We start from the raw sequence: 23,603 nt of genomic DNA on the forward strand, positions 1-23,603 counted from the left end.
GGGGTAGGCGATGTGAGCACTCGACTGTGGACTTATAGGGCTCCGCGACAGCAGCGCGCCCGTCTCATCGCGAACTTCAGGTGTTGATACACTGGAAGGGATATATAAAAAGCTTCATTTCACTGCTCCACAGAACTTCTTTCTAATGCATATCCACTGCCACTGGCAGACCGTAATGTGCTTCAACAGCAAACCAAGTCTAAGTACATCATACCAGTTAATTGATACACCACGCATCGTTTATTACATTTGTGTCTTTCGTCGTCTCTTCAACGTCTTTGTCTAGCTTGCCGGATCGTGCTCGATGATCATCGTCTCGCAGCAGCGATCCTGGCTTGCGCGGTGTCGACGGTCGACTTGAGGAGGCTGATGACTTTCTCTGGTTCTGCGGCGCCGAAGATGGCTGTACCGGCGACGATAACGTTGCTGCCTACGGGGGCCACGAATTACAGCGATTCAGCACACGGCCAAGTCTCAAGTTCACAAGAGGGTGAGGAGAAAAGGAGGCAGGAGGAAGAGAATATTACCTGCGTCGGCGCAAACGTCTATCGTCTTGGGGCCCACACCGCCATCGACCTCGATGTCTTTCTCGGGGAAGCGGGTACGAAGCTCGGAGACTTTGGGAACGCAACGGTCGAGGAACTTCTGGCCACCACGACCTTTTGCGATTTATTGAAGAAGAGGGGGACAGGGGGCCGATCAGTCTCATTCGGATGTTGGAGGAGAGGGAGGACGTACCTGGGTAAACGGTCATGACGAGAAGCATGTCGGCGAGCTCACCGACTTCGTCTGTGATGCCTGATGAGGGCGTATCGGGGGAGATGGCGACACCGGCTTTCATCTTGCGTTCATGGATGAAGTGGATGAGTGCGATCGGGTCGTCTGTATGTAGCATTGGCGAAGTAATGTCACATCGTCAAATCGATCGTAGAGCTAAGATGGATAACTTGGTGAATAAATAACTGACTGGTGGCTTCGATGTGGAAGCAGTACAAAGCACCACCAGCATCCGCGATGTCATTGACCCACTGGTATCAAAGATCTCAGACTCGATGTGAGGACGGTATCTAGTAGACGAGGGACGGACCTTTTCTGGTTGTGCGACCATCATATGGCAGTCCATGAAAATTCCTGGGACTCCCTTAGAAACACATGTGAGGATGGGAGCCCCTTCACAGCAGGTTAAGAATCATCGTTCGTTTGAAGATAGTGCGAAGAGAACGCACCCATAGTAATATTTGGAACGAAGTGGCTGCGATCCTCTAGATCAGATTTCTAGAGCACATTTTACAGACATGTAGCAGCATACCCATCCATAACGTCTTCAAAGGCCAGAAGGGACTGTACGTTCATTATCACGAGTTCCTACAGAGCTGAGGCAAAGCTCACCCATATGCAGCCATTCAGCACCTCCTTTGATCATACGTTTGCATTCTGCAGATAGCTGTCCAAAGTCCGAGGCAAGAACGGAGGGGGAAATAATGGCGCGAGGCATATTGGGAGGGGTAGTAGATATGTTACAGAGTGTAGCGAGTGACGGTCGTCCAGTGAGAGGGAGAATATTGTCCATCTCAATCTGACCTCATACAGCGCCAGACTTTGGGGCTCTTTCTTGGGCCACATCTTTGAGTGCCACACACAAAAAATATGGGCCCCTATCCAATCCCAAGCTTGCCGAAAGCAATGATAATGGTCCCAAAAAATATCGACACGGAACAGTCAATACAATGCATCGCGGTACCTATGCTGTACCCGTCGTCCCAGCCGCTAGTGGTCCAAGAAACACCTCTGAAGATGCACGATTACCACTCTCTATCTCCTTTTCCCTCTTCTTGGCCTCTAGCAGTATAAAGGAGACCACGACTTCGTCCGATATCTCATCTGCTAGCGAATCGAGAAGGAGTTTCGCAGGTGCGACAGGCGGTGAGCCGCGAGGTGCTTTAGGGTCGATTTGTGGTGGTACAAAGCGAGCGATAGGTCGAGTCTTGCTGTCCTCAGAGAAAAGCTGGAAACAAATTAGGAGTTGTATTGAATGTACAGCCTGCAGAAGGGAAACATACTTGGAGATGCAGACCTGGCTCGTTGTTCTTCCATTTAAACTCGCGGCCCTTGTCATCTACGAATCTCGCCGTTCTGAGTGTCAGGGCATCAGTTCACCTTCGAGCCTGGTGCAAAGGTATACGCGTTAGAAATACCTACGTCTTGAACGGGATCATGCTCTTCTGCAACCAATTACTTGCTGCCTCGCGTTTCCTATCCTTGAACGCCAGCAAATGAGACCGATTCATGTCCCTCCATATCCAATCTGCAACACGCTTCCCTGTCTCGTCGCATATTCTCGTGGTAGGGACACTCTTGTCGTCAAAGGTCGTAGTGATAGTATAGGCGGTGTTTCCATCTTCGTCGACCAGCTTCGTGTTCGATGGATTGTCAGGGTGGAGAGTGAGGGTAACGGTGTATTCGTCAGACATGATACGAGATGGGATCTGGGTGGATTAGGAAGAGGGACGCTGGAAGATGGAGTCAGGAGTCATAGTCCGCCTTATAAGCAGCGCCGCCGGGAATTTGTCCATAAACAATGGAGGTGACATGCCTCTAGTGCGGCTTCATCAATCGGATTATAGACAGGTGATGCATACTTAGCGTTCTGGATTCTTGACAGGATGGGTACTGTAGACCGTGAAACGTGGATACACAGGTTTGATTTCTATAGACGGCACGTTCCCGGATCATTGTATGAAGATAACAATGGCTGCAGACCTATGTAGACCAACTTCGGTACACGGTAAGTTGGTAGGAACCTCACGACTGCTGCGACAGCCTGTGCAATCCAGCGCTAATGAGAAAGGAAGTGGGCTTGGCATGCATCCAAAAGGGAGAGAACCTTATAGCCAAACTGGCCGGATGATATCAGCTACAGACCTAGCCGTAGGACAATCCTGGATAGTTATGGCGAGGAAGACAAGGCAGTCGCCAACAGGGGCAAACCTGGGCAAACATTGGGCGAATTTGCACCCTTCGCCACGTGGAACCGGCATCATCGAGTGCCACCGCCTGCACGAGCGCGTTCTTGCCACACCCTTCCATCTCGCCGCCATGAGCGCTGTCCAAATCGACCAACTACTACAGCCAGCCGTCCTAGACGTGTCTCAAAAACGGGCAATCCAGACTTTGAATGTAACTTGTGCCTCATCTCAGGATGTTGATGCACTCGTAGCCGCCGTCGGCAGCGCAAGGCAGCAACGAGACAGCATTAAGTCTTCAGTGCGCATGTCTTCTAACAATACACGATCGAACCTGAATAGACCTTCAAAGTCTAGCTTGCAGCATCTCAAGACAACGTCTCTGCTCTAATATCTGACGCTCGCTCTTCTGCTGCGTCACATCTTCGCGATGCTCAACAGCTTTCGCTGGATCGACATTCGCTCGCAGACGAGCTTTCTGCCCTTTCACTCGAATTAGTCTCTTCCATGTCCGACTCGCAGGACACAAAACCTACTCTTTTAGAAGACCTGGAAACTATGCACCGTAACCTGAAAGAGCTCGAGTCAATAAAGGTCTATGTGCAGATTGTCGAACGCGCTTTACAGCTAAGGTAATTTCATTAGTCGGTACAGGTTCGCCCGTGGGACTGACGTTGCATGATCAGTGAACAGGCAGTCGAGGAAGTCAAAACAGTCTATCCCATTTCCGTCTCTAAGTACGAGGCGCTTCGAGCGCTCGTATCCTCTGTAAGTGAAGCATGCTCAAGTACCCCGGAAGAGTCTACGCAACACATTCGCCTGGTGCCTTTCTTAGAGGAGCTCGGAGTGACTACCTGGTCGAATATGATCCGGTCTTTATCTACGTACGGTCCGTCTTCCTGTCCTCCATCTTTCTTGCTGATACTAGCATTATAGAGTACTGCTTTCTGCGGCAGAAAAGCTTCGGTGGCCCATGCCGGTAGACTACTTCAACGCCAATGCAGAGGATAGAAAAGCTTTTGAACAAGCCTTCATCAAGCTCCTGGACCTACAGATAATGTACAAGATCTACTCACTGAGACTTTCTCCTCACTGACTTGCTCCGTTGGTTATTTCAGGGGTGATAAAATACACTCTGATGAAAGGAAATCGGAGAAGGATGTGCTCTACGCCATGCAGGCGCTCGTTCAACCAATCTCTCAAAGGTTCCGCTATCACTTCGAAGGCACTCGCGAGACAAACAGATTGGACAAGGTACACTTGACCCGCTCACATTGCTCGTTCCACCCTAATTATACCGTCTACAGCCCGAATGGTACTTCACTCATATCCTGAATATAGCGCACGAGCACCGTTCCTTCATGGACAATGTGATCCAGAGGCTCCTTTCTTCATCTCCTTACAATGAGATTAACGCCTGGGTAAAGCTCTTGTATCCCCTTCCTCATCATGGTTAAGGCTCACATTTTGTACCAGCGAGAATTCTGCTCCAACCTTCTCACCATACTTTCACGTCGTTTGCGGCGTACTGTGCCGGCGCTTTTACCCCACCCTCCATTATTGGCCCATACCATCTACCAAGCCCTCACCTTCGACGCGTCATTGAAGGACGAAGGGTTTTCGTTGGCCGGTACACTATCCGCTCGTGATCAAGAAAGCCTCAACTGGGATGGTATCGCAGAGATCGTGCTTGGACGAAAGGAATGGTTCGACAGATGGATGGAGGGCGAGAAAGCATGTAAGAATCTTCCTCTGCTATTCCTGGGACGGTCAAGCCGCTAAACATAGTCATTCAGTCGCTTTGGGCCAATATAACGAGCTCATCACTGCCTCTGACGCCTGGCTCATAGCGGATGACGACAGTAGCCCAAACCCGGAAGAGCACGCTACAGCCTCACGAGAAGTACGGCCGACAGTCTCCGCACGCCGTCTCAAGCTCCTCGTCGAACAGGTGACAGACCGTTATGCGCCACTGCCTCAGTTCTCGCAGCGCACTCGTTTCCTCATCAACGTCCAATTACCACTGCTCGAGTCTTATCATGCACGAATCTCGTCCTCACTCGACGCTCATGAGAGTCTGTCCAGTGCGCTCGTACGAGCTGTCCCGGGTGCTCTCGGTGGTGCCACGGGAGACCATCGTGATAAAGGGCGATTAACGAGTGGTGTAGAGGGCGTTACGAGACTTTGTAAAGCGCTCGTCAGTGCGAAATGGATTTCGATGGCTATGAAGGGGTGGGGAGAAGATCTAGTAGGTTCTACTGGATGCACATGCCTTGGTTACCGACTGACGACTTGGCTTTCATCGTGCAGTTCTTCCTGGAGCTCTGGACAGAAATAAATCATCGTGCTTCACTCCGTGTTCGCGCCGAGACGCATCCTTCTTTACCTGACCCCAAGGAAGTTTCGGACGATGCACCGGAAGGGACGATCTTCGAAGAGTTGGTGCATCAGTACGAACAACTCGTCACCCGCGCGGAGGACATCATCACACAGCAAGTCTGCGGCGAAGTTGAGACTAGCCTTCGAAGCTATTGGTCCAAGTGCGTATCCATGCGCGACTACAAATATTTCGTAACTGAACCTTCCACCTAGCCAACAAACAACCAGCTCGCCCGACCCATCCCAAAGCGAGCTTCCGATCTCACCACAACTCCTCACAGCACTCTCCATTCTCTCTTCCCATCTATCTCTCTTGCGTCGCACCCTCCCACAACACACGACCACAACAATATACCGTCAAGTCGCCACCCGACTCTGCGGCCACATTCTCCAACGAGCCGTCCTCTACCGTGGCACTCAGACCCTCTCGCCCGCCGAAGGTAAAGTGCTCCAGAGCGAATGCGAATTGTGGGTCGAGACGTGTCGGCAGGCGTTGGGGGTGTCGCAAGGACGGGTGGAGGCGCCGTGGAGGAGGTTACTTGAGGCTGGAAGGATCGTGGGTGCGGAGGGTAAGCGGTGGGAGGATATTGTGGATGTGGCGTATAGCGCGATGAGACAAAAAGATTGGGAGGAGAGGATGGTGGAGTTGATTGATTGGACTGAATTGACGAGGGATGAGGTTGTGTTAGTGGTGCAGACTCGGGCGGATTGATGCTCGATCGTACGCGTATATTACCCGCATTGCAATCTAATACTGCGGTGGTCTACCCACCACCACTATTATATCCTGAAGAATGCATAATCATATGGTCCTGGTCAAACAGCACTGAATGATAAATTACAACGTGATCAATACCAGCCCCTAGATATCCGAACACCTTCGCACTCCAACACGCCCTGCTCAACAACGTCCCTCGCCCCCGCCACACACCCTTCTAACAACGGAATACCCTGATATGCATACGCTCCTACCACCCAAATGCCAACCGCCGTTCTGCCCTCTTCCACTGCATCCCTTCTCGCCGCTCCTTGCAACGATCCTAACCTCGCTGTCCGCTTCGTTTCTCCGAATGCCCACCGACGGGCCGACTGTACCACTGACAATGGTGATGGCGGCACAGAGAGCATTCGGACAGCTTCTTTCGATTCCGGCGTCAAGAGCGCTCGTTCCAACCGCGCGACGGAGAGTACGCTCCCAGGTTCCGGTGGATATATAGGATTAGTCGTCTGATAGATCGACAACGGGCCTGGTGGTATGTGTGGCGGCCGCGGTAGCATGTGTGTAGTTTGAGTATATGTAGACGGGACGACGTTCGACCTTTTCAAGTCTAAGTCTGTTGCTGTGATTGTCTCCTTTTCTGAGTAGTGGTCGGTATCCTTATGGGATTTGGAATCCATGTTTGGGGATGATGGGTCGGTCACGGTGACGAGGTTTAAGTCTCTTCGATCCCGTGGGTCGGAAGGCAGCATGCTCTCTGACCCGTCTGTATGGTTCACTACAATCGTATGCCTATACTCGAACTTCTTCAGACAGTCGGTCAGCTCTTTTGCTCTGAGCGCTGGGCCTGCCTCTCCTTTCTTGTCACTAAGGGCATCGGCGTAGATAGATACTATGGGGGCCGCATGGTTTGCCTGTGTGGCGAAGATGACGTGAGAAAAACCTTCGTGAACGGTGAGCTGGTGTGCATTCGAGGTCACAACGGATGCGAGGCCTGGATCTGTGGGGTGTGGAAGGAGAGCAACGGTTGGTTCGCCGAGATGGATCTGTGAGGACGGGATAGGTGCGCTAAGGCGGGCCACGACGTCGCGAACGCCATTCGAAACGACGTAGTGGTGTGTTCCGAAGGTCAGCCAAATAAAGTCTACGTGACTCGGTGAATGAGAAAGATGTTTTCTATCATGTAGAGGTAGTAGGCGTACCAAGAAACTCTTCCGCTGGGTGATTCAGAACGTCCTCTTGGGAGGACGTACAGACCGCAGAAAATAGCGGTAAACATATATCGCGAATAAATATCCGCCATCGCTCGTCCATTCCTAATTTCCTGGACGCCCAGCTATTGGGAGTCGTCCGTTCTGCCCAGGCTGACCAGCTCAAGTCTGAGATATCCCTGTGACGGAACCATGGTACTGACAAGAATTGTAGACGGAGGAAGTTCCATAGTAGGACGGCCATCGTTAAAGTGAAGGCAAATATGCAGGTGAGGTAACCGATTGCTCTTGCTGGGCCGTACGGTGAGTGTTCGTAGGTGTGCAGAGATGTAGGTATGCTGATTCCGCCACGACCGGAGGCACCACCATAGATAATACTGGGCCTAAGTTTCGGCTTCGAATGGACGGTGTTGATATAGGAGAATGAATAGGAGAAGTCGGTTGCACGAAATAGGACTCCGAGGTGTTTGTAAAGGGCGATAAGCTGTGGGTAATATCCTGAGATCCATGAACAAAGAGAGCAAGACGGAGGGTGGATTACAGGCGCGTACCACCCTGGAATGAACGCATCGGAACATCGACTCGCCACGACGAGGAAGACTTCGGAAGAGTAAACGTTTCGGAATGTGAGTCCATTCCGAGCGCTGACGCCTTTGAATAGGGCAAAGTAAAGTGTGCATGGGAACAAGATGTGTGTCGTTAATTGAAGGAGTCTCGCTTCGAAAAGCTTGTTCGAGACGCACCTTCTCAAACAAATGGACCTCGACGTCTACGTTGCTTCCTTCCAGTCGCCGGTCCTTCGAAGTCGACAAAAAGTACCCAGCACTGAGACCAGCTAGGCCGCTGCCTATGATGGCAACCTTGACAGTACGTCTGTCTTGCGACATGGGAAATACGGTAATACGGCGTTCGGGTGAGTTCAAAAAAGGTGGTTCGCCTGGATGAGTGAATCACTGTCCGCAATTCAACGATGTCGAATCCAAGTAGTAGCGAGCAAGACTAGGAAAAAATGGGGAGATGCTAATGGCTAGCGTGGGATAAATACGTGGGGCGCGAGCGAAAGTCAAAAGTGGTGTGAGCCATGTTGCGAAGAAGGAAGCCGCAGAGACCGAGGCCATGATGCATGATGCCCTGGCTTGGCCGACGGTGTCTCAGGCTCGCCCAATGTCCAGTGTGGGTGTCGGACAACAACGATGCCCGAAGTTGCAGCGAGATACGAGTTCAATGCAGACGCCGGCTGATTTGTCAACACGATTTCGCAAAACTCAGCGGCGCTCAGGGTCCTCGCTGTGCCCGAGCAGACGGATTCACTGCGGTTGAATTGAGCGGAAAAACGATCCTCCACAGTATTCGAACTACAAAGGAAAGAGATTGAATAGTCGAGAATTGGTACCTCATAGATGCACGAAGAGCATTGAGGCAGCCGTTCGCAGCCGTTGGAAAGGATTGTAGCAAAAAATATGTGCTGAAGCACCACCTCCGCCAGTCACTAACGAAGAGTTGAACTGAGTTACAACACGCGGTAGCTCTGACGCTGGTTCAGTCCACCCGACGTCTCTTCTCCTCTCGTCGATAATCACCTTCCCTCGACCGTGATCTCCTCCTCTCCTTCCATCGACCATCGTCGTCTCCTCTCCGCCTCTCACCCCTAGGCGACCGGTCACGGTCATCTCTACCTCCTCGCCCGTACCCTCGCCCTCCACTATCATCCCTCCCATGTCGGCCATCCCTGTCGGATCCTCTATGGCGATCACGGTCGTTATATGACTCTCCTCGTCCCCCATAGCCCGAGTCGCGACCTCGCCCTCCATCTCCGTCTCGTTCCCGATTCCGAGGAGCGTATCCATCGTCTCGATCACGCCACGAACCCTTGTCTCCGGCTGCATTTGCTCCTGTACCAGGTCTTCCGGGAGGTCCAGTATTTTGTGGACAATCTACAAAATGATAGAAGTCGAGTTAATACGGATACATTGGGCTCAGAATTGGTCGCTATGGTGAAATCATACACCTTTCTTGAGATGAGGGCCGCCACAGAGGAAACATCCTCCGCCATCTGTCGATTTTCCACCGCTCTTAACGGAACCTGCAGCGCCGAAACCGCCGTTGCCAGCCGTGGTGTCTTGGTCCAGCAAATGTGTGTATTTCGTTCGTCCACGTTTACCAAAGTTTTTCACTTGCATGACCTGAGGCAAAGCAGACACGTCGACTGTTGACTCTGTCTTCTCCGTAAAGTCGTGTCGTTTGAGAATGTCCGCATCCTAAAGATAGTCCAGGATCAGGATCCGAGTAGAGCTAGATGTGCCAAGACTAAAGAGCCGAACAAACCTGATGGAAAGCACCTTTGTGCCAGTATTTCTGTAAGAATACTTGACTGCCCTTAGGTTTCTCGTCTCTGAGTTTCTGAGCGCGCTCCAGATCTTCCTTCATTCGTTGTTCCTCGGGTAGCGCACGTCGCCTCTCAATCTCTTCCCGTTCCTGTTCTCTCGCGACCTCAGCTTCTTTATCGCGTTTGATTCGGGCAAGTTCACGGAGACGCCATGCCTCAAACTCTGCCGCGGGATCAAGACCATCCGTATCATCGACGTCAGGGGCCTCTTCTTCCTTCTCCTCTGAGCGGGATTTATGCTAATCAGTACGAAGATTGAAAAGGACGAGGAATGAGAATACGTACTTTCGGCCAGTTCGCGACGAATACTGTCAGCAACCATGTCGTGACTCTGCTTCTTCCGCTCCTCTGCCTCCTCTTCCTTCTTTCTTTGCGCTTCTTCGGTGCTCAGCACTATGGCCTCCTTCTCCGCGACAGTAGCCCGACCACGCCTGAGTCAACCGAGAGATATAGTTAGTATGAGAAAATAACTGAACAAACCAATGTATTGTACTTCGGGACAAAGACAGGTCTAAATTGAAGTTTGGGCTTCTCCTCCTCCTCTGATTCAGTTTCGTATTCACTCGACTAGGTTGCAGATATGAGATCGCATTCGGGTGGACAATAGACAAGTGAGCGACCTACGTCCTCTTCCGAGCCCTCAGCTTGACCTGCTATCCGAGGTTTTGCTTCATCCTCACTCTCTTCCTCCGATGACTCTGAAGGGAATAGAATCGAACCATCAGCAACTCAAAGTCGCCGCACAACGAAGACCGCACATACCGACCTCTAGCGCAGTTCTCCCTACCTCGTCTTTCCCCCCAACTATTACCTTACCCTCCTTCGAGATATTCACGTCTCGCAGAGCTACGCTCATCTTTCCTACCTTCTTTCCTTTTGTCCGTGACACACCTTCGTCGTCCTCGTCGTCCTCGCCCTCTCCGTCTCCCATTCCGCTGATGAGCTGCTCGCCACCTAATGGTACATCTCCCTCTTCCCCAACCTCCTGAACTTCATCCTCATCTTCTTCCTCGGATGATGGGAGTTCAGCGGCACCTTTGGGAGCTTTGCCCTTCCAATACCGAGCTGCGGGCCTGGCGGGTCGAGGCGCCTGTCTGCGCGCCGTCGAAGACATGATAAGGGGCTGGGAAAGACTAATTTACGAAGCTCAATGCGAGAGGTCAAACGTCAAGCGAGACAAAGCCACAAGTAAGTGGCCAGCAGCAGAAGGAATCAATAGCAAAGTCAATGCTCGACAAGTTGTTTGCACCGACTTGCGTTTGTGGCGCCGGGGTTGGGACCGGGGAACAGGTTACGTAATTCCTGAGCCAAACTTCGGCTGATCCGGTATTTCGGAGCTGAAAAAGACGAGCCTGCCCTAAAGTGCCTCCCAGGCCATCAAAAACCGAGCCGACGAGCATGCGGACGCCCACCACCTCTTCCTCCTGGTCTCTGTAGTCGTTGCGATCTACGACCCTTTGCCAGGTGCGTCCCTCCCGAGGCTCAGTGCCTACTCATTTCCTTATACTTATTTCAATGTGCCAGCCTCTCTGCCGCCATGTTATCGTTCACATTGTTATGAGGCTTTTTTCACGAAAAATACGTACCGCGGTACAGGATCACCTCGGGCACGCGGTCTCGAGTCGAGTGAGGAGGCGGAGCTCAGGCTTCGCTGTCTGATACTCTTCGTGCCGTACGGCGCGGCGAGGGCCAGCACCCGACTAGGCAAATGCGTCTTTTCACACTTCGAACGGATACCTTTGACGATCAGCTCTGGACTTCACATCGGCGCCCACCTCCCTCTGCGCTTGCTCTTTCTTTTTTTGGCGTGCCTGCATACTTTCTTGTCACCTGGACTCCCTCTTCTATTCGTATTCATCGTACCGATATGACGATCGTCGACAATCTACGCCACATATGCCAGCCTACCGTGCCCCACATGCGTACATGATAACCTGTCACGATCCGTCGCACACAGATATCGGACGACTTCGCTATATCGAAACATACTCGGTGTGTTTGTGTCGGGAGGCTCTACTAAAGGTCCTTCACACGAGGATGGTCTCGCTCTGCGATGACTGTTTATCGGTGAAGTCCTGCGTGCTTCGGCATGCCGTGGAGTTCTCTCATACGACATGGATTCTACACAGAAGCGAAGTTCTGTCTGGCTGATTCCATTGGGTTTTCATACGAGGGTGACCACCGCCCTGCGGTTGGTAGCTTATCGGTGATACCTTGCGTGCTTCGGCATGCCATGGAACTCTTGCCGGTCAGAATGAAACTAGAAACGATAGTCCAGACGTTGACCCCATACTGAAGATTTATTGGCACAGAAACCCACGTTTCATTGGCACACGCCACGTCCCACACCAGGACCTCGAGCACGCATACGCACACACGCTATCTGCTACGAACGCGCCCCGTCGCACTCCCTCCCAGGGAACCCCTCCGGGGGAAAGTCTCTACACAGAGCCACGCACCCCGTGTCCATGCTGCCCCTGCACAACGCACGCACGCACAAACTGCATATATAACATATCGCATAGTCATACCAGACATCAGGCAGAAATTGATCCGCCCATACCTCTTTCTTCTTTCGGCATCCCTGGTTCGGGCTCATCGTCGTTCGCGATGGCGATCTGCGACGACGACTGAGTTCGTTCCGGCGGTGTCTCCGTTTTGCAGGTCTGGAGTCGACCCACGGTCCTCTAGGCTTGCGCGGCTTCTGGTCTGAGGGTGATGATCCACGATCGTTGCTCTTTGGCCAGATGGCGAATGGGTCGAGTTGCTGTCCTCGACACGATTCCTCGTTCGTACCCGCAAAATTTTTGGAACCCCCCTCTCTTTCGTGGAGAGTTTTTTCTTTTCTTTTTATCTTCTTTTTTCCTCTTCGTGAGGAATTGTTCGGTTTCGTGTTGTGTGAATTGTGGGATGTGGTAGGGGGGATGCTATGTATGTTCTGTCGTGGTTGTTGTATGTATTGTTGCCTCGGTAAATAAATGTATTCCCTTGTCACAGTCATTGTGCTACAAGTTCTTGTGTGATTGAGTGCTCGTTGGTTCATGGCGAGTCTTCGGTGTGTATAACGTACCTGCATGGACAATCAACGCTCAGGCTCTCTTGGGTCCCGCAAGTTCTCCCTTTGAGCTCTAGTCCGCCTGTTCTGTCCTTCACGTGTTTCCCGGGTCAACGCATCGTTCACCAGCTTCATACATTGCCTCCAAGTATCGCTACTTTGTCGCTACTACACTGTTCTGTCCATGTACAATACCCAGCCTGACAATCGATCATACACCCACATGCATGAACGGTGCCCACCTCGATGGCTCCGCCCCTCCATCTCTGAGCTTCCTCGTCGCAAGATTCACCGCCTCTGCAACTTTCTCTATCCTCGGTCTCGCGCCCTTTGAATCACGATTTCCTTCATCACCTTTTTCCGCCTCCACACTTGTCCCAAAAACTACTTCATACACTGTCCCGGCCACCTCTGGCGCGTCTTTATCCGCAATCGACCACATCGCTCCAAGAACGCTCCGAAATCCAGCGACGTGCAGACCGAGTGCCATGTTACAGCCGTTTGCATATGAGATCGGAGTGACGCGCGGAGAAAAAAATGGCGCGCCTCGACCAAACAAAACCATAAACGGCAGTCTTTCTCGGCGCGACTTCGGCAGGCTTTGTGTGGCGTGCTCTGGGCGCATCTGCTTCGTCCTGCCATTCACCTCCAGTGCTCTACAGGGTTGCTCGTAGAGACTTGGTACTTGCTTCATTCTCGCCCACAATACACCTGTCGACATTGGCTACACCGGCCCATCACAAGGAATTTACATACTTAACTCTTGTCGTCATACCGGCTCAGTGGCCATTGTTCGATTCAGGCTAACCATGGCTACGCTCTGCTAAGCTGTACGGGTTGCGGGTTCCTCGACATCGAACTCGCACGTCTTCAAGTGACACCAAAATTTCAGCAGTCTTCAGTCAGTGTAGGCGCAGCTGTAACCGTAGGACACAGTGATGGGTGAAAAGAATGTCAGAGGTTGGAGTGGCCGTACGATTGTCGGATGGCTGAATTAGCCCCTTTGGTGAGTTATGTTTTTATATTTTTTCCTTGCTTTCCACTGTTTCCATACACGTTCGCGGGGGAGAATTTGTATCTACGCAGTTGGCAATCGCCGACGGCTGCCGAGCACTTGTGGTGCCTACTGCTGTATTCGCCCAGACGCCGTCCCCTCCTGCCTAGCATGAACACCTGTGGGCATGATTCCAACCATCACTCTATCCCTTTCGTTCACATGTACCACATTTGAGCTCTCTTCACGGCGCGTCATGCTCCCGTACATGCCTGGTACTACTGGTCTGTCTCTGTATGTGAGTATACATTCTCTGAAAGTACACACTTTTTTATGGTTCTGTTGGATGTCCTTTGTTGTTGGTGCAGTGTTATATAGCTGAGAGTAAAATGCATTGTATTATGGCGAGACCTTTGCTAATAAACTGAAAACTTGAGCGTAGAGGCTGTCGAGACTTTCGAAGCCGACAGACAGCACAAAGCTTTGCACGAGTGACGACGGTCTACGACGGTGCCACTGCCGACGCGTGCCGAAAAGAGCTGCCGTTTGTGGCGATGTTTGGTTTAAGGCACGCCATTTTTTTCTCCGCGCGTCACTCCGATCTCATATGCAAACGGCTGTAAGGGCTTCATCGGCTCCAGAAGTGCTCGATTGTGTTGCAGCGGTATGACAGGCCAACAAGCATGCGAATTCTTCCCGAAATAAAGCTCGAGGTCTGGATTCTTCCGGATGGCTACTCGCTGATCCTTGATCAGTCGCAGGAGATTGAGACGGGTTTGAGTCCAATTGTGACATTGGGTCGGCACGCTGACGCAATATCCTCATGAGCTCGTTCAGGTCCAGTGGACCATCGTAGAGATGAAAAGCACTGGTGTAAGTCATCTTGGGGCTCTGCGACGCGTGACATGCGAAATGAATCCACTGAGGGCAGTTTCTTTCGAAGTATGACCGGACGGAATCGACGGTAGCTGATGCGCCCTCTAGGATTACACATTGTTCGGGTGGAAGGATAGACTGAATACGGGCCATCTCGTGGCGGACGTAGGGTAAGGGGTTCATACCAGGTGTGTTTGGCTGGGCGATGGCGAATAGGTTGGCAGGACCTGTAGATGCTGGGGCTCGAGTAGCGTCCAAGAGGGAGGTGATCGTAGGCGTGTAGGACGATATGACGAAGTCCAGACAACCTGGCCCTTTCTGTGGCTGCGCTGCGTGCAGAGGCAGTCCTATGAATGGACCGGTAGGACACCACCAGACTCGCTGCTTCGTGTGCGGTGTGTCATCAGCTGTGATATCATCTCCTGAGGTCAGAACGCCGAGTACGGATAGTATGGGATGGACGATGGTATCCCATAAAGCACCTAATGCATCGGAAGCACCGTGTGCTGACATCTTTTTGGATGCGCGTTTCAGCATGTTCAAGCTGGAACCACGGTTCTCGTGCAGCTTCCGGAGCTCATCTAACGATACCCGAGGGAGAGGGACATGGGTGATCGTATTGGAAGGGAAAACGACCAACGCATCGCAAGAGTGCTCAGCCGCATTCAACACCACCACTGGACCGTGTAGGAGCGCAAATTCCATATTCGAAGGAATATCCTTCGGAGGGCCTACTAAACCCGCCGATTCCTTTATACTTCGCGGACGGGTCGTGGTGCTCGAGCTCCACATGAGCGTCCCACGTACGTGCTCCAAGAACTCGCCAGATGCAGCTCTCCTGAGCGAATAGCACAAACGACGGCGTCCGCTACCATTTCTACGTCGATAGACAATAGAAATATGGGCTGTATCAGCTCGGTTCTTACAAGAGGAACATCCACGAGAAGCTGTACGAGGCGACGGTACGCGTCCAGCGTCGACGTATGCTTCCGCTCTTCTGCGAAGCGCACCCAGGTACATGCAGCCTGATGACGCCAGAAAATGGAGCCTTGGGGAAGTAGAGCGACCGACTTGAAGGCCTCCAATGCGTCCTCAAACGCTGACTCGTCATCCGGGTTGTGAATGCTGAGCGCGGACAACATTCCGGCGAGTTTGTACATATATTTCGGCAGGTACCCTGGCGTTGATTGAAGGGCGAGGATGGTGGTGCGGTAGATCCATATTGCCTCTGAAAGGCTTTGAATATCGTCATGGTTTCGGGAATATCGTATGTCGAGGCCGTCAGCGAGATCCAGGCGGTAGCGAGATACGTCGCGGGTAGGGGTAGAAGAGGATCCACACGCTGTGATAGCGGAGCGGAAGTTTTGAATGGAGGCGTCGAGGTCAGAGATATCGGAAGTGACGAAGAATCGCATTCGCAGGCCCATACCGAGCAGGCTGAAGATGCGAGAAACCTGGGCATCCGTCTGGCCTGCGAAGGCCTGAGCCTCTCGAAGCAAACTAAGAGCTTCATCTAATCCTGCGATATTCGAGAGTAAGAACGAAGCCTGTTCAATAAGAGCATCCGCCAGGGTAGTGAGAGCGTCCACGGGAGGGACGGTCTCTGATCGTTTGACCTATGTATAGTTCAATCAGTTCCCTCCCAAAAGTAACGATATTGCGGTCACGACAAAGATGCAGACGGGCTCAGCTTACCTCCTTGAGAAGCTCTATGGCTTCATTGAATTCGACGGAGGAGCGCATTTCTCGATAGTATGAGACTAAATCTCGGGCTAGGGAAAGCTTGATGTTTAGAAGGGTCGATGACGGCGCCGTAGCGACAACACTGATCATGACGTGCTCGAGGGCTCGACGGCGTAATGAAATGGCAGACGTGAGGTCGTCAACGATATCGAGATAACCTGAGGTGTGATAGCAACTTGACAATAGGTCGGCAAGCCTGATGCATTTCTGGGCATACTCTGGATCATCGTGTCCAGAGGACGACAGAAGGTGGGATACTGCACGATACTTGTCCTCCTCGGTTGGAACCGTAACGTTCGCTGGCATCCCTAATGAGGTATCTACAAGCGAAATTCGGAATGGCCAATGCTTTGTAGACCGAAGATGAGAAAGAATCTACCCATGCTTCGCACAGCACGCGCAATCTAGTGGTCTAATAAATCTGGATTGGAAGCCTGAGGATGTCCAAGGCATGGAGAAAGAGTTGACCTTCGGGGGGCGATACTGGACCCATCAATCAATGATTGAGCCGAAGTCAAGCGCCCATCAACTTTTGTAGAAAGAACCTGGGAACGCCACATATTCAAGCAGGCGGTCACATCGATACGTGCCACATTTGCTAAAGACAGCCTCTCTTTGTTCCAGCATGTTTGCAGCATGAAGACGAGCTAGTGGTCTGGAAGGTCATAATATGGGCTTGTGATATCCGTCTCAGCTTTGCGGAAGAGCAGCCACGAGTATACAACCTATCCCGACGAAAATGCATTACAGCGCGAAGACCTCCCCTCCAATACATGGCCAGTGAGTGTCTCAAGCCGACGGCGTTCCCTCTCGCTTGACCCAGTCAAGCCACGATCCTTCATAGTTGTTGATGCTGTTCGCAAGCAACATTAATATTAGCTCAGTGTAGCAATTTACACTACCAAAGACGTTACACACTTTTTGTACCCGTTCCGCTTCGCGACATCGCTCGCGGTGGCACTCCGTTTACCGCTACGGCAGTAAAATATAATTTCTTGATCCTCCGTGGGCTTCTTGAATCCATATTTCTGCTCGAACTTGAAGGAGCCGAGCTTCAACGAAGCTGCGAGTTCGGATAGGGGAAGGTTGACAGAAGAAGGTATAGAACCCTGGATGACTTCATCCGGTTCCCGAACGTCGATCAAAAATTCGTTCTATGGTAACAAAATTATAATTCACTGGGAAGTCTCTTCTACAAACAATTAGGGACATACCGTGCTGGGTTGCTGGGACTTCTGCTTTACGACCTCATAGGGAATGACCGGAATCCTCCAATCACTTTGCAGCTTGTCTCGCGCGGCCAGTGCCGCCTGTCGTGCCGCCTTCTCCTCATCCGTACGAGGTTGTTGTGTGGAGTTAAATCGTATCGAGAAGCTGAGCATGGGTAAAGGACGGGATAATCGTGTACGAGAAATTGTACGGGCGGGGGCGAGGGATACAGCTCGAGAGAGGGCGAATGTGGTCCGCATCATCTTTACGTTTGGTGGTGGCTATACAAGGGGCAGTATTTGCAGAGGTAATAGACTTGACGACGAGCAGATAAAGAATTTGGAAGGAGAAATGCAAACGATAGCAATTAGAAAGCGAGAGTCGAAGTCGAGAGCGAGAATGGCGAGCGAGCGCTGTGGCGCAAACTTGACGCGATACCTCACGTGCAATCGCGCCATTGTGGCGCCCAATCAAGCACCCACGCTAGAGCCACGCGAGCGAGGCTGCGAGGCTTGAGTGCGATTGGCCGCGTAATTGCCTCCCTTCCTCCCACCTTGCTCTCCGCCATCATCACCAACCCGCTCCTCTCTTCGACCCGCTTCCCGCACTCACTACAAGTATCCTATACATCTGCTCTGTGTGGCTACTTGATGCTGTCGGACAAGTGGGAGCGTAGTTCTCAACAAGCTTGTCCCTGGCATCAATCTTTCCTCGACAGCGACGTTGCTCTGCATCACTCTTGTCGGGGCATATATTCAGACTCTCGATGCCCTCATTGGCGATTCTTCCTCTAGCGTCTGAGTCATACGTGGTGCAAGTGCGAGCGTAGTTCTCCGAATCCTGACCACCTTGACTGTCTCGAACAGGTCTACGTTTTGGCACCTGCAATGCACAGGACGGTGCGTAGGATCTATGAGCCTGTCGGGATACTCTACATATATTTCACCTTGACTATCTTGCCATGGTCCAGTCCCCCAACACAGGTGCCCAAGTCTCAGCACACGACGACGGGTATACGGGTAGGACTTCGTGGACAAGTCCACCGTCAGGTCCATGGCCCGTATCGGTAATTTCCTATACGTTCCCACGGTGACTGCGTCAACGTATCCTTCTGCAGTTGCTTCGCAGCGCCGTCTCTTGCCGCTCTACATCAAGTCGTTTGCTAGATCCAGTGAGCACTTACTCACCTAGCCGCCACCACATCACCGCGCCATCATGGACATGTCAGACTCCAGCACCGATTCCAGCTCTACCTCGACCATGATGATGGTCCCTTACCTCCACTTCACTGGCGGCGATGCTCTCTACTTTTCGTCTCTCGCCCCGACATCCTCTGGCGCGATTGCAGGCGCCTCAATTGTTCTTGTCGTTATTGCTCTCATAGACCGGTTGCTTTTTGCGATACGAGGGGCAATGGAAGATAACTGGCGCAGGAGGTGAATACCGCATATCTCACACTCAGAGGCCGTCTTTAACGTAGTCTGCCAGTCTCCTAGAGGCGAATGCAAACCGGTTGGCTAAACGCAGCCAAGACAGTGGCTCTGCATCGGATGTGAAGAGTGGTGAGGGGAGAGCTGAGCCCGTCTCGACGAAGGGCAATGGTGACAGGAGGACTCGCACAATGCCACCCTTCATTCCCTCTATCGACCTGACCCGTGGTGCTCTCTATGCCCTCCAGGCCTTTCTCACCTACGCTCTCATGTTGGCCGTTATGTGAGTTCTCTTGTCCTCCGCATCATTTTACCTCAGGATGCCCACTTATTTGGGATCTGCCTTGACCAGGACTTTCCAAGCGGCGTATATCATCTCCATCATTGTCGGGCTGGGGATCGGAGAGGTTCTTTTCGGCCGATATGGCAGCACACTCGCGCATTTGCATTGAGAGAGGACAGGGTTGCCACTGTTTCATGGAGATCTCCTGACTTCTTTCTCTTCACGTTTCCCGCACAGCGCTCCCCGTGGGTTGCTCGCCCGTAGTTCTTGTGTATACGATATTGTACGAGTTGGCCTTCGGAATACATTCACGAAGTGGTTGCTCCATGTCATAACATGTCACCGTGTTTCCGTCGTTCCCGCTAGTGTCTCCATGGCTTTCCCAGGTCTGACCTCAACTTTGCTCCCGATCAGACAGCGAGATTTCTTCAAAGAATCCTGAGGAAGGAAGGAATTCCTCTTTGCCTACATTTTTATTCTCATATCCAAGGGGACTACAGGAACACGTCAGGCTTGTCAAGGACGGGAGCAACGAATGAAGAACGACAGCACCTTCGCGGTCAACTCGCGGGGGCGGTAGCACGGAAGCGGCGTAACCGTCTCCCGCGACCTCGAAAAGGAAGGAGAGAAAAAGTTTTTTCACGTCCTTTCCTTTTCGAGTGACGGCGGGCCAAGCTCTTGGCGGGACGCGACTTCGCTATAAATCTTGGTTTCCCAACTGCTAGAAATCCCAGCAGGAATCGACACTTCTCGCTCTGTCTCTCCTCCTCACGAAATCTCATCCTCGTCTACGAACCTTTCTTACGCATCCATACCTCCACTACTAACCTACGATGCGTTTTACTCTTGCTGTTGTGTTCGCTGGTGTTGCAGCCGTCGCCAATGCACACTTCCAACTGGCGTACCCCCCTCCTCGAGGTGTATTCGATGAGGATAATGAGGTCAACTTCTGCGGTACATACTCCTTTCATCTCGCACATTCGAGTTTTCAATGTACTCATTTTTCTTCTGTGCATTAGACTCGTATACCAATGCAGTCGATAATCGTACAACCTTCCCGCTCAGCAACGGCTTTTTCACCTTTAACAGCGAGCACCCCTCATGGACTCGTAAGTGATCTCTCCCAACGTTCCTCATACACCTATCCGTTATACAGCAGCTGATACTCGTGTTTTCATGACTGGTGCAGTTGGTGTTTTGATTTCGACCGTGCAGAACCCTGTATCATTCGATAACTTCACCGCGAACGACACCAGCAGCGGTGCGGACCAATTTGCACGGAACTTCGCGTCTGGTACTGGCGAGGGTACTTTCTGTATTCCTCTCGACCTTTCCAGCATTGGGGTCTCGGGCGTGCAAGACGGCGCAAATGTGACGATCCAAATCGTGTTCGATGGAGGTGACGGGAACCTCTTCCAGGTCAGTCCCTTTCTTGCCCATTGCCGTTCTTATAGACGTTCCGCGTATATTCGACCTCACATGATATTGGTGTATTTACTGTATTTTCTACTCTCCCCACAGTGCGCCGACTTGACCCTCGAGAGCAACTCTACCACACCATCGAGCGTAACTTGCTCAAACGCGACTTCCTCAAGCTCTGACGACAACTCCACATCATCATCATCATCGGCCTCCAGTCTGAGGATCGGGTCTACGACGTTTGCTTCATCATGGGCTGCATATGCCGGTGCGTTAGGCGCCGTGGCGGGGCTTGCTATGTCGGTGCTATAAACATTCTTATTCGCTCTTTCGGGTTTTGTGGGCGGATGGTCTGCTATGATGGCGTATTATATGACTTATCAAAATGAAACGTATCCTTGACGATTTTCCAGTGACATCGGTCTCCACTACAACCTTGAAAGTGTGGATGGTGTCTCCAGCGCGCTGACTCGACAGGATACGTTGTGGCCACTTCTGTTCCATATTGTAGCGACACTGGGACATGCGTGTCCCTCGTCTATGAGTACATGCGTTTCTACTAGGGGTTCGGTCAATTTTTTTGTCGGATGTTACGGGTCCCTCGGTACGATACAAATATTTTCTATCAATATGCATATGCAAGTCCGCTCAAAGTCTGCTCTTGAGCATGAACGCACGTGCACCAGGACAATATATTCTCGGGTCAAGCCGGCTTGCAAACTTCCAAACAAGACATCCGCGTCTGCGTCACTCCACTTTGTTGCGCCTGATCGTGTCCTGCCTCCCTCGCGTAACGCACTTTCAGTAGGGTTCACCTTAGCTTTGAGCTATGCATACGCCGTCGTTTTGTGGTTGAAGCGGTCGAATCTGAAACTCAGCTGAACTTCCTCCATATCTGCACTGCTTTTGAGGAATCGCTAGATCACACATCACACAGATATCATAATCACAGCAACTTCGATCTCACCAAGATGCCCATCATGATATTGATCCCAGTGCTCTTAAAAACTTCCCCTCGAGGTGAGCCACGACCACTCGGCTGATTCACTGAGGAAACTTTTGGGAAACTTGCTCGGGCAGATGCATCCTATCCGCTCGTACATGCTGCCCCTATTGTTCGATCGCAGTTACAGGCGGCTGCTATCGAGCATCTTGACTTCCGATCTTTCTCGCAATTCAAGAAGGCCTGCAATGCTTGACACGTTCCATTGTGGTCATATTGTAGCGCCACAATCCACAATCCTGATTGCAGCAAAAGGAAACCATGGATGACAACGAGCGCATGTTACAAATGTGTTTAGTGTCATCTTCCCTATTCCTTGCCGGTCGGACGCGCAACGGCGTGTCTCCGCGTCTCTTCCGTCAAAAGACATTGTCAGAACCTACCAATCGACACTGCCTCGCCGATGGCTGCGCCCAGTACGTGGATCAGATTTCACTGGATGGACGGCATTGCAATTGGCCATGAGCAAGCACTCCTTAAGCGCTGCATTATAAGAGCAGGGCTGCGTACCCGCTCGTGCGAGCGAACTCTCGTGAGTCGCTGCGGCATACATACGAATCACTGTGACCCCTCTCCGGCCTGCTCTTGATCACTGACTCGACTCTTCCGGGCTACCTACCGCCATTACCAAGACGACGACATTCGAGCATTGCTTCCGTCTTGTCTACCACAACAAACACATCCTTATACCAGTGTTACATTAGGAGATGGGTCTTGCACGAGCGCTCTCTGCTTTTGTCAAGAAGAGGTCTGAGAGTCCGTGGGAGGTAGTGGACAGCAAGGACGTGGAACCCGTTCCCGTCTGGGACGACGAAGATGGTGCGTTAGTAGTACCCAATTATATGTATTATTCTGACTAATCACTATTCGTAGACCTTGACATTGTGTTCATCCATGAAACAGCCATTTCTCGCACGTACATATTCGACGTCTCACGAGATAAGGACTTCAAGAACGCTGTGGTGTTTGCTCAGCAAAAGATGCTCGAGGAAGTGAATGACAAGGGGTACAATGTTCTTTGGTGTGAAGGGTGAGCTTCATTGAACTTCCATGTCATCGATAGGCGATATACTAATGCGGTGTTCAACATAGATGGAGGGCAACCCTTCTTCGGAAAGGGAAGAGACATCGAGTTGAAGTCAGATATAAGGGGCGACCTGCACGTCTCTCCGGAAAGCCACTTGTGTCGCAGCTCCCTCCGTTCATGGGCGTTCTCGACGAGATGCGCTACTCTACACACTTCACGCCGTAGACTGAGCATGAAGAAGGCGCTTCCCCTTGCATTCTCAACGTATACCATATTCTACATATTGTCTATTTACCGTGTACTAGTATGTGTTCTCAGGCTATTCTACTGTATTCCCCTCGCATCACACTGTACTTGTATCCATTGTGTCAATAGAGCTGGAATCTACATCCCCTTCCACCCGTCGAGAGCATGTCGCCTTTTTGACGAAGGCCGGCAACAGCGTGTCCGTGCGTACATGCGCTCTTTCTCTGCTTTTATCAAGATGGACAGGCCCAAGTATCACTACTAGTAACAGCCAGCAAAGGCGTTTCCACTTTTCCCATGATCTCCGCTTTATCGCTGTTAGGTACTGCCCACTCTTTACAACGTGGCGACAGCTACAACCCACGACAAGGATCTAACTTAGCTCGTATAGCTTGGCACATACGTTTGATATGAACGTTCCTGCCAAAAGCCGCTTTGACGGGAAGCGATCTATAACATAGCATTCGGGAAGACTCCCGTCCCAAATAGAGCGAGTGTCGTACTCGGAAAGTAGTGCCACAGGCCTTTCTATTACATAGATAGACGGCTTGTTACGAGCCCGAATCCGTAAATGGGCTGACCTGGATACCCCTACAAGATCCTCGTTCAGACGTACCTTCAGACATGGAAGTGACACAGTCTCTACAAGCCTCCAGGTATC

General features: G+C 51.7%; 10 protein-coding genes across 10 annotated transcripts; 4 read left to right on the plus strand and 6 right to left on the minus strand.

Annotated features, from left to right (window-relative positions):
- Nucleotides 1-97: 97 nt before the first annotated feature.
- On the minus strand, nt 98-1,538 carry STEHIDRAFT_71779 (ribulose-phosphate 3-epimerase). Its single transcript, XM_007298129.1, has 8 exons — nt 1,390-1,538; nt 1,310-1,322; nt 1,227-1,252; nt 1,088-1,170; nt 968-1,028; nt 739-882; nt 528-659; nt 98-430 (listed from the first exon to the last, which is right to left on the minus strand). Exons 1-8 carry the CDS (start codon nt 1,493-1,495, stop codon nt 309-311), a joined length of 687 nt encoding a protein of 228 aa, XP_007298191.1. The 5' UTR covers nt 1,496-1,538; the 3' UTR covers nt 98-308.
- Nucleotides 1,539-1,674: 136 nt separating this feature from the next.
- Nucleotides 1,675-2,822, minus strand: STEHIDRAFT_71780 (uncharacterized protein). The gene is made up of 3 exons (XM_007298130.1): nt 2,200-2,822; nt 2,061-2,133; nt 1,675-2,005 (listed from the first exon to the last, which is right to left on the minus strand). Exons 1-3 carry the CDS (start codon nt 2,469-2,471, stop codon nt 1,742-1,744), a joined length of 609 nt encoding a protein of 202 aa, XP_007298192.1. The 5' UTR covers nt 2,472-2,822; the 3' UTR covers nt 1,675-1,741.
- A 274-nt stretch (nt 2,823-3,096) lies between these two features.
- STEHIDRAFT_164976 (uncharacterized protein) lies at nt 3,097-6,113 on the plus strand (the record flags this gene model as incomplete). The annotated part of the gene is made up of 10 exons (XM_007298989.1): nt 3,097-3,264; nt 3,321-3,595; nt 3,650-3,847; nt 3,900-4,022; nt 4,082-4,217; nt 4,271-4,384; nt 4,440-4,701; nt 4,760-5,211; nt 5,274-5,503; nt 5,556-6,113. The coding sequence occupies 10 exons, from the start codon at nt 3,097-3,099 to the stop codon at nt 6,052-6,054; spliced, it is 2,457 nt and encodes an 818-aa protein (XP_007299051.1). The 3' UTR covers nt 6,055-6,113.
- Nucleotides 6,114-6,191: 78 nt separating this feature from the next.
- Nucleotides 6,192-10,850, minus strand: STEHIDRAFT_90018 (uncharacterized protein; the record flags this gene model as incomplete). Its single annotated transcript, XM_007298283.1, has 12 exons — nt 10,420-10,850; nt 10,282-10,355; nt 10,151-10,224; nt 9,943-10,088; nt 9,597-9,880; nt 9,280-9,529; nt 8,825-9,205; nt 8,015-8,208; nt 7,823-7,922; nt 7,263-7,769; nt 6,765-7,204; nt 6,192-6,692 (listed from the first exon to the last, which is right to left on the minus strand). The coding sequence occupies exons 1-12, from the start codon at nt 10,769-10,771 to the stop codon at nt 6,192-6,194; spliced, it is 3,303 nt and encodes a 1,100-aa protein (XP_007298345.1). The 5' UTR covers nt 10,772-10,850.
- Nucleotides 10,851-12,923: 2,073 nt separating this feature from the next.
- On the minus strand, nt 12,924-13,202 carry STEHIDRAFT_46095 (uncharacterized protein; the record flags this gene model as incomplete). Its single annotated transcript, XM_007297899.1, has 1 exon — nt 12,924-13,202. One exon carries the CDS (start codon nt 13,200-13,202, stop codon nt 12,924-12,926), a length of 279 nt encoding a protein of 92 aa, XP_007297961.1.
- A 1,107-nt stretch (nt 13,203-14,309) lies between these two features.
- STEHIDRAFT_152060 (uncharacterized protein) lies at nt 14,310-16,631 on the minus strand (the record flags this gene model as incomplete). Its single annotated transcript, XM_007298990.1, has 4 exons — nt 14,310-15,259; nt 15,318-15,420; nt 15,509-16,198; nt 16,278-16,631. The coding sequence occupies 4 exons, from the start codon at nt 16,629-16,631 to the stop codon at nt 14,310-14,312; spliced, it is 2,097 nt and encodes a 698-aa protein (XP_007299052.1).
- Nucleotides 16,632-17,003: 372 nt separating this feature from the next.
- Nucleotides 17,004-17,794, minus strand: STEHIDRAFT_90022 (endoplasmic reticulum protein; the record flags this gene model as incomplete). The annotated part of the gene is made up of 3 exons (XM_007298284.1): nt 17,004-17,178; nt 17,244-17,479; nt 17,540-17,794. 3 exons carry the CDS (start codon nt 17,792-17,794, stop codon nt 17,115-17,117), a joined length of 555 nt encoding a protein of 184 aa, XP_007298346.1. The 3' UTR covers nt 17,004-17,114.
- Nucleotides 17,795-18,104: 310 nt separating this feature from the next.
- On the plus strand, nt 18,105-19,609 carry STEHIDRAFT_117723 (copper transporter). The gene is made up of 3 exons (XM_007298991.1): nt 18,105-18,970; nt 19,023-19,247; nt 19,317-19,609. The coding sequence occupies exons 1-3, from the start codon at nt 18,750-18,752 to the stop codon at nt 19,414-19,416; spliced, it is 546 nt and encodes a 181-aa protein (XP_007299053.1). The 5' UTR covers nt 18,105-18,749; the 3' UTR covers nt 19,417-19,609.
- A 372-nt stretch (nt 19,610-19,981) lies between these two features.
- STEHIDRAFT_164981 (uncharacterized protein) lies at nt 19,982-21,314 on the plus strand. Its single transcript, XM_007298992.1, has 4 exons — nt 19,982-20,201; nt 20,267-20,356; nt 20,437-20,666; nt 20,769-21,314. The coding sequence occupies exons 1-4, from the start codon at nt 20,081-20,083 to the stop codon at nt 20,976-20,978; spliced, it is 651 nt and encodes a 216-aa protein (XP_007299054.1). The 5' UTR covers nt 19,982-20,080; the 3' UTR covers nt 20,979-21,314.
- Nucleotides 21,315-22,376: 1,062 nt separating this feature from the next.
- STEHIDRAFT_152064 (uncharacterized protein) lies at nt 22,377-22,921 on the plus strand (the record flags this gene model as incomplete). Its single annotated transcript, XM_007298993.1, has 3 exons — nt 22,377-22,488; nt 22,543-22,699; nt 22,762-22,921. 3 exons carry the CDS (start codon nt 22,377-22,379, stop codon nt 22,919-22,921), a joined length of 429 nt encoding a protein of 142 aa, XP_007299055.1.
- Nucleotides 22,922-23,603: the final 682 nt, after the last annotated feature.

This window comes from Stereum hirsutum (assembly GCF_000264905.1).
Source record: "Stereum hirsutum FP-91666 SS1 unplaced genomic scaffold STEHIscaffold_1, whole genome shotgun sequence".
NCBI classification, from domain to species: domain Eukaryota; kingdom Fungi; phylum Basidiomycota; class Agaricomycetes; order Russulales; family Stereaceae; genus Stereum; species Stereum hirsutum.

Excerpts from the sequence above, each read along its gene's own strand:
- STEHIDRAFT_71780 (XM_007298130.1), bottom strand. The coding sequence starts at position 2,471 with ATGTCTGACGAATACACCGTTACCCTCACTCTCCACCCTGACAATCCA. Across the intron at positions 2,134-2,199 it reads AGCATGATCCCGTTCAAGAC|AACGGCGAGATTCGTAGATG; the intron begins GTAGGTATTTCT and ends CCTGACACTCAG. Across the intron at positions 2,006-2,060 it reads AGCCAGGTCTGCATCTCCAA|CTTTTCTCTGAGGACAGCAA; the intron begins GTATGTTTCCCT and ends ATTTGTTTCCAG.
- STEHIDRAFT_117723 (XM_007298991.1), top strand. The coding sequence starts at position 18,750 with ATGGACATGTCAGACTCCAGCACCGATTCCAGCTCTACCTCGACCATG. Across the intron at positions 18,971-19,022 it reads GAAGATAACTGGCGCAGGAG|TCTCCTAGAGGCGAATGCAA; the intron begins GTGAATACCGCA and ends GTAGTCTGCCAG. Across the intron at positions 19,248-19,316 it reads GCTCTCATGTTGGCCGTTAT|GACTTTCCAAGCGGCGTATA; the intron begins GTGAGTTCTCTT and ends TGCCTTGACCAG.
- STEHIDRAFT_164981 (XM_007298992.1), top strand. The coding sequence starts at position 20,081 with ATGCGTTTTACTCTTGCTGTTGTGTTCGCTGGTGTTGCAGCCGTCGCC. Across the intron at positions 20,202-20,266 it reads TAATGAGGTCAACTTCTGCG|ACTCGTATACCAATGCAGTC; the intron begins GTACATACTCCT and ends TCTGTGCATTAG. Across the intron at positions 20,357-20,436 it reads CGAGCACCCCTCATGGACTC|TTGGTGTTTTGATTTCGACC; the intron begins GTAAGTGATCTC and ends TGACTGGTGCAG.
- STEHIDRAFT_71779 (XM_007298129.1), bottom strand. The coding sequence starts at position 1,495 with ATGCCTCGCGCCATTATTTCCCCCTCCGTTCTTGCCTCGGACTTTGGA. Across the intron at positions 883-967 it reads CTTCCACATCGAAGCCACCA|ACGACCCGATCGCACTCATC; the intron begins GTCAGTTATTTA and ends TGCTACATACAG. Across the intron at positions 431-527 it reads AGACGTTTGCGCCGACGCAG|GCAGCAACGTTATCGTCGCC; the intron begins GTAATATTCTCT and ends TGGCCCCCGTAG.